The 7,821-nt window shown below is 59.2% G+C and overlaps 1 protein-coding gene across 1 annotated transcript; it reads left to right on the top strand.

The window, feature by feature from the left end:
• Positions 1-413: 413 nt before the first annotated feature.
• On the top strand, positions 414-7,010 carry LOC115895655 (ATP-dependent RNA helicase DDX42-like). Its single transcript, XM_030926310.1, has 2 exons — positions 414-1,391; positions 6,355-7,010. The coding sequence occupies exon 1, from the start codon at positions 681-683 to the stop codon at positions 1,143-1,145; it is 465 nt and encodes a 154-aa protein (XP_030782170.1). The 5' UTR covers positions 414-680; the 3' UTR covers positions 1,146-1,391; positions 6,355-7,010.
• The last annotated feature ends 811 nt before the right edge of the window (positions 7,011-7,821 follow it).

A 7,821-nucleotide genomic window follows, 5' to 3' on the forward strand; every position in this document is an offset into this window, starting at 1 on the left:
CTGACGGAGAAGATCCAAGTGGAGCTGAAGGGCGGCGGAGAGTGACGGAGAGCGACGGAGAGCGACGGAGAGTGACGGAGAGTGACGAAGGTAGACGATGTCTGACGGAGAAGATCCAAGTGGAGCTGAAGGGCGGCGGAGAGCGACGGAGAGTGACGGAGAGCGACGGAGAGCGACGGAGAGTGACGAAGGTAAGACGATTCTGATGGAGAAGATCCAAGAGGAGCTGAAGGGCGGCGGAGAGCGACGGAGAGTGACGGAGAGCGACGGAGAGCGACGGAGAGTGACGGAGAGTGACGAAGGTAGACGATGTCTGACGGAGAAGATCCAGTGGAGCTGAAGGCGGCGGAGAGCGACGGAGAGCGACGGAGAGCGACGGAGAGTGACGAAGGTAGACGATGTCTGCGGAGAAGATCCAAGTGGAGCTGAAGGGCGGCGGAGAGCGACGGAGAGCGACGGAGAGTGACGAAGGTAGACGATGTCTGACGGAGAAGATCCAAGAGGAGCTGAAGGGCGGCGGAGAGCGACGGAGAGAGACGGAGAGTGACGGAGAGCGACGGAGAGTGACGAAGGTAGACGATGTCTGACGGAGAAGATCCAAGTGGAGCTGAAGGGCGGCGGAGAGTGACGGAGAGCGACGGAGAGCGACGGAGAGTGACGGAGAGTGACGAAGGTAGACGATGTCTGACGGAGAAGATCCAAGTGGAGCTGAAGGGCGGCGGAGAGCGACGGAGAGTGACGGAGAGCGACGGAGAGCGACGGAGAGTGACGAAGGTAGACGATGTCTGATGGAGAAGATCCAAGAGGAGCTGAAGGGCGGCGGAGAGCGACGGAGAGTGACGGAGAGCGACGGAGAGCGACGGAGAGTGACGGAGAGTGACGAAGGTAGACGATGTCTGACGGAGAAGATCCAAGTGGAGCTGAAGGGCGGCGGAGAGCGACGGAGAGTGACGGAGAGCGACGGAGAGCGACGGAGAGTGACGGAGAGTGACGAAGGTAGACGATGTCTGACGGAGAAGATCCAAGTGGAGCTGAAGGGCGGCGGAGAGCGACGGAGAGTGACGGAGAGCGACGGAGAGCGACGGAGAGCGACGGAGACTGACGAAAGTAGACGATGCCTGACGAGAAGAGCCGAGCGGACCTGAAGGGCGGCGGAGAGCGACGGAAAGTGGCGAGAATTGACGGAAAGGGACGGGGATTGACGGACACTGACGACGAGTCACGGAAATTATCCGAAGGCGACAAAGAGGAAGGCGAACTGGTGAGCTGGAGCAGGCCGAGCGTAGTCGGAGATGACGGAAAGTGACGGAGAGGAACGAGGAGTAAAGACGGGTGACGGAAAGAGCCGAAGCTGTTGAAGGCGAAGAGCCGAGTGAGGGAAGAGAGCAGAGGTGAGCTGGTGCGCGCCGGCGGCCCGTCCCCGAATGGGCGGGACCCCGCGGAGTTCCCAGCCGGGCAGGACGCGAGAGAGGGAGGGCGTGGAGGGCCGTGGGTCCGCCTGCCCTGAGGCCGCAGGGTGGTGGGAGGCGCTCCGCGGCCCCCTGGCGGCCTCTGCGCGGAGCCGCAGCCCGTTTTCTGCGCCCCTCTGCGGGCCTCGGCGCCCAGCCCGGCCCCTGACGCGCACCTGCGGCCCCAGCCAGCGCCCGGGCCGGCCAGGCTGAGGAGCGGGGAGACTCGCGGCCCCCGGACCCCAGGCCGCGTCCCCGGAGCCCGGCCGAGCCCGGAGCGAGGCCCTCGTGCGGACGGAGAGAGCGACGGAGGAGCCCGGCCCAGCCCGCACCGCGCTTGCTGCTGCCACCCGCGGCTGCCTTGGCCCAACCCCGTTCCCGCAGCGGCCCAGCCCAGCCCGGGGGACGCCCGACCCTGCGCGAGCTGCGGGGCCTGGACGGGGCTGCACGGCGGGGCGGGGCCGGTGCGGCGCGCTCGCTCCTCTCCCTCCCTCTTCCGAGGACTGTTTCCCCCTGTGGCGCCGTATACAAAACACGGAGTTGGCCATGCCGGCCGTGTTCAGGGCGCAGGTCGGTGGGACTGAGCACATTGGCGTGGTGCGCTCGGCACCACCGTCTGTCTGCAGAACTTTCTCATCTTTCCATGAACAGCTCTCCACTCCGCCTCCCCCAGCCCGTGACAACCTCCCTTCTACGTTGTGTCTCTCAGTTTGACCTGCTAGGTACTGAGGTCTCCTAGGCACGGAGATCTCCTAGGTACTGAGGCCTCGTCGGTACTGAGGTCACCTCGGTGCTGAGACCTCCTCGGTGCTGAGACCTTCTAGGTACTGAGGTCTCCTAGGCACGGAGATCTCCTAGGTACTGAGGCCTCGTCGGTACTGAGGTCACCTCGGTGCTGAGACCTCCTCTGTGCTGAGACCTTCTAGGTACTGAGGTCTCCTAGGCACGGAGATCTCCTAGGTACTGAGACCCGTTGGTACTGAGGTCCCCTAGGTACTGAGACTCGTCGGTACTGAGGTCGCCTCGGTGCTGAGACCTCCTAGGTACTGAGGTCTCCTAGGCACGGAGATCTCCTAGGTACTGACACCACGTCGGTACTGAGGTCCCCTAGGTACTGAGACTCGTCGGTACTGAGGTTGCCTCGGTGCTGAGACCTCCTAGGTACTGAGGTCTCCTAGGCACGGAGATCTCCTAGGTACTGAGGCCTCGTCGGTACTGAGGTCACCTCGGTGCTGAGACCTCCTCGGTGCTGAGACCTTCTAGGTACTGAGGTCTCCTAGGCACGGAGATCTCCTAGGTACTGAGGCCTCGTCGGTACTGAGGTCACCTCGGTGCTGAGACCTCCTCTGTGCTGAGACCTTCTAGGTACTGAGGTCTCCTAGGCACGGAGATCTCCTAGGTACTGAGACCCGTTGGTACTGAGGTCCCCTAGGTACTGAGACTCGTCGGTACTGAGGTCGCCTCGGTGCTGAGACCTCCTAGGTACTGAGGTCTCCTAGGCACGGAGATCTCCTAGGTACTGACACCACGTCGGTACTGAGGTCCCCTAGGTACTGAGACTCGTCGGTACTGAGGTTGCCTCGGTGCTGAGACCTCCTAGGTACTGAGGTCTCCTAGGCACGGAGATCTCCTAGGTACTGAGACCACGTCGGCACTGAGGTCACCTCGGTGCTGAGACCTCCTCGGTGCTGAGACCTCCTAGGTACTGAGGTCTCCTAGGCACGGAGATCTCCTAGGTACTGAGACCACGTTGGTACTGAGGTCCCCTAGGTACTGAGACTCGTCGGTACTGAGGTTGCCTCGGTGCTGAGACCTCCTAGGTACTGAGGTCTCCTAGGCACGGAGATCTCCTAGGTACTGAGACCACGTCGGTACTGAGGTCACCTCGGTGCTGAGACCTTCTAGGTACTGAGGTCTCCTAGGCACAGAGATCTCCTAGGTACTGAGACCACGTTGGTACTGAGGTCCCCTAGGTACTGAGACCACGTCGGTACTGAGGTCACCTCGGTGCTGAGACCTTCTAGGTACTGAGGTCTCCTAGGCACGGAGATCTCCTAGGTACTGAGACCACGTCGGTACTGAGGTCACCTTGGTGCTGAGACCTCCTCGGTGCTGAGACCTCCTAGGTACTGAGGTCTCCTAGGCACGGAGATCTCCTAGGTACTGAGACCACGTTGGTACTGAGGTCCCCTAGGTACTGAGACCACGTCGGTACTGAGGTCACCTCGGTGCTGAGACCCCCTCGGTGCTGAGACCTTCTAGGTACTGAGGTCTCCTAGGCACGGAGATCTCCTAGGTACTGAGACCACGTTGGTACTGAGGTCCCCTAGGTACTGAGACCACGTTGGTACTGAGGTTGCCTCGGTGCTGAGACCTCCTAGGTACTGACGTCTCCTAGGCACGGAGATCTCCTAGGTACTGAGACCACGTCGGTACTGAGGTCACCTCGGTGCTGAGACCTCCTCGGTGCTGAGACTTTCTAGGTACTGAGGTCTCCTAGGCACGGAGATCTCCTAGGTACTGACACCACGTCGGTACTGAGGTCACCTCGGTGCTGAGACCTCCTCGGTGCTGAGACCTTCTAGGTACTGAGGTCTCCTAGGCACGGAGATCTCCTAGTACTGAGACCACGTTGGTACTGAGGTCGCCTCGGTGCTGAGACCTCCTAGGTACTGAGGTCTCCTAGGCACGGAGATCTCCTAGGTACTGAGACCACGTCGGTACTGAGGTCACCTCGGTGCTGAGCCCTCCTCGGTGCTGAGACCTTCTAGGTACTGAGGTCTCCTAGGCACGGAGATCTCCTAGGTACTGAGACCACGTCGGTACTGAGGTCACCTCGGTGCTGAGACCTCCTCGGTGCTGAGACTTTCTAGGTACTGAGGTCTCCTAGGCACGGAAATCTCTTAGGTACTGAGACCTCGTCAGTACTGAGGTCCCCTAGGTACTGAGACATCCCCAGTGCTGAGACCTCCTAGGTCCTGAGACCTTCTAGGTACTGAGACCTCCTCGGTGCTGAGGTCGCCTCGGTGCTGAGACCTCCTAGGTACTGAGGTCTCCTAGGCACGGAGATCTAGGTACTGAGACGTCCTCGGTGCTGAGGTCGCCTAGGTACTGAGACTTTCCAGGTACTGAAGGTCTCCTAGGTACTGAGGCCTTCCCCTGTCGGAGGTGGGAAACTACTCGGTGGTGGAGCAGAACCAAGACCTTCCCCTGAGGGTGGTGGGCTGAGCCGTCTCTTCCTTTCTAGGGGTCTTCTATTCATGCCATCCATGAGAGACCCCCGTACTCTTCTGACACATTCCCATGTGGCTGAAGACACTTCAACTCAGTGTTGTCTTTGTTACTGTGACGTTGCGTGTTCGGGGTGTACTGCAGTATTCCGTGTTTTCAGCGTATCCAAGGAAACGTGTAGTGCCTAAGAGCATGAGTGCTGCAAAAAGGGTGGTTTGTTCCAACCCAAGCTTGACCATTCCTGGTTCTCTCCTATGGGTCCAGTTCACTAAAGTTCTCTGTGCCTCAATTTCCTTGGCAGAAGAACAGGGACAGTAAATGTACCAGTCTGTGTGAGTGTTCAGGGCTGGGCTTAACTGAAAGCTACCTTCCCATAGTCCTGGAGGCTGAAGTCTGAGAGCAAGGTGTCGTCCCTCGGGCTGGTTCTTCCCAAAGCCCCTCTCCTCGACTTGTGGACGCCATCTGGTGTGTGCTTATAGGGTCTTTTCACTGTGCCCAAGTATCCCTGGCATCTCTCCTCTCTCACGAGAACAGCAGGTTGCTTTAGGGCGCACCCTGACAGCCTCGTTCTAACACTATGAGGCCAAATACACTCTCTTTTCCTGCCTCAGACCCTCGTCTCCTGCCTCAGACCCTTGGGGAATCAGGGGGGACCAGGGCTGCCTGGGAGAGCAAAGGACCTAAACTCAAAGGGCCAGGAAGAGCCCGTCCGGAGCAGGGTCACCATCCGTCCCCTGCCGGTTTAACTCCTGTTCCCAGTTCATGCCCCCAGTCGATAGATGAATATTTCTCCGAACGCCTGTGGCCACTGGGAGCTGGATCGATCCTGGTCCCCACAAGCGACAGACGGATATTTCTCCGAGGGGCCTCCTGACATCGGCCTCGCTTTGGAGAACCTGCATTTAGTCAGATCAGAAATTTTTTTAAAAACAATCTGTCCGTCCATGTGTCCCACTGGAAGGTACCGCAGCACCACCAACAAGTGCGAACGCAGGCGTCCCTGGGGGACACATCCCACCGCCCCCCCAAAACAGCAGAACCGGAACACAGGCCTCCGTGAAGAACGGGACACGCGACACACACCCCTGCACACACACAGGCACACACACGCACACAAAACCTAGAACACAGTCCTGGAGCGGCAGCTCCCACCGCACCACACCCCCACACACACTCTGACACCCAGCCCTTCTGGAAGGACAGCACCCACCCACCGCCTCCTCCAGCTCTGCCTTCCCAAGGCCCAGGCGTGTGGTTTTGGCGTTCATGTTTCTCCGAACCTGTGACTTCTTCTGGCCTGGCCCAGCGAGGTCTCCCAGGCAGCCGCTCCGAAGCCCCTGGACGTCCTCGTGAGCCTCAGGGTGGCCGCCGTGTCCACGGATGTTGCTGGAACCTCACGAGGGGGCGGCCACCTCGGGAGGCTCTGCTGTGTGGACTCGGGAGGCCGCCGAGCCTTTCTGAGCCGCTAACTCTGCACCTGGGAAGATGGGCGCCTGGAGACTCCGCCGGGGGGGCTGAGGGCCAGTGTCGGCCGCTGCCTGGGGGAATCACAAGGGGCAACCCTGCGTTCCTTCCCTGTGCTGTCATAGGCTTCCTTGCTTGTGACCAGCTGTGGTGGAGGATTTGAGGCCACAGAAATTGGGCAACACCACCAGGCAGCGTTCGTGTCTTTCAGAGACAACCTGGTCCCGAGATGGAACGCGGAGTGCCCCGGGCCACCGCAGACATCCAGAGTCCTTGTTCGTGCACCCCTTTACTCATTCTCGCAAGTGTCCTGAGAGACAGCGGACGAGATGCAGACACAGGGGAGGAGGCCGCGTGGAGACAGAAGCAGAGACCGGAGTGACGCGGCCACAAACCCAGGGACACCTGGAGCCCCCGGGAGCTGCGAGAGGCTGGAAGGAGCCGCCCCTGGAGCCTGTGGAGGGAGCACGGCCCTGAGACTCCTGGACCTCAGACCCCTGGTCTCCAGGACGGGGAGCGGATGAGTCTCTGGGGTGAGTGCACCCCTCTGCCTGCTTTGGTGGCAGCCCCAGCTCAACCATCCCGTAGTGTCTGCGCCCTGGGATGTGCAGGTAACACCACCGGCCCCAGGAGTGTTCTCACCAGCCCGGCCGGGAACGGCTGCCTCCTCTCTTTCCCTGGGGAGGTCCAGGGAAGACCCCGACACACCCGGCCTTCTCCCTGGCCCGCCCCATGGCCGCGGGGACCCTGAGGTCCGTACGTGTGGGGAAAAGAGAGGTCAGCCTGTTACTGTGTCTATATAGAAAGAAGTAGATTTAAGAGACTCCATTTGGTTCTGTATTTGAGATGCTGTTAATCTGTGACCCTACCCCCAACCTTGTCCTTGCCAGAGACATGTGCTGTGGTGACTCAAGGTTTAAAGGATTTTGGGGCCGGGCACGGTGGCTCAAGCCTGTAATCCCAGCACTTTGGGAGGCTGAGATGGGTGGATCACGAGGTCAGGAGTTCGAGACCATCCTGGCTAACACGGTGAAACCCCATCTCTACTAAAAAATACAAAAAGCTAGCTGGGCGAGGTGGGAGGCGCCTGTATTCCCAGCTACTCGGGAGGCTGAGGCAGGAGAATGGCATAAACCCAGGAGGCGGAGCTTGCAGTGAGCTGAGATCCGGCCACTGCACTCCAGCCTGGGCGACAGAGCGAGACTCCATCTCAAAAAAAAAAAAGGATTTTGGGCTGTACAGAATGTGCTTTGTTAAACAAGTGCCTAAAGGCTGCTTGTGGTTAAAGATCATCACCATTCTCTTAAATCTCAAGAGAAAAACATGTGTCTCCTGCCCGTCCCTGGGCAATGGAACATCTCCGTGTAAAACCCATTGTGTGCTTTGTTTACTGAGCAAAGAGAAAACCACTCTTAGGAGTAAGGTGGGATTTGCTGGAGCAATGCTACTAAAAGGTTTACGGAGATGTTTGCATATGCATCTCAAGGCACAGCATGTTCCTGGAACTTATTCAGGTCACAAAGATCTTTATCTATATGTCTTACTGCTGATTTACTCCCTTATCTTTTTGATGGTAAAGATAATTATCGATAAATACTAAGGGAACACAGAGACCAGGGTGGCGTGCGTCCTCTGTAAGCTGCACGCCGGCCCCCTGGGCCCCGCTTTTCTTTCTCTA

Source organism: Rhinopithecus roxellana, chromosome 22, assembly GCF_007565055.1.
Source record: "Rhinopithecus roxellana isolate Shanxi Qingling chromosome 22, ASM756505v1, whole genome shotgun sequence".
Classification (NCBI taxonomy): domain Eukaryota; kingdom Metazoa; phylum Chordata; class Mammalia; order Primates; family Cercopithecidae; genus Rhinopithecus; species Rhinopithecus roxellana.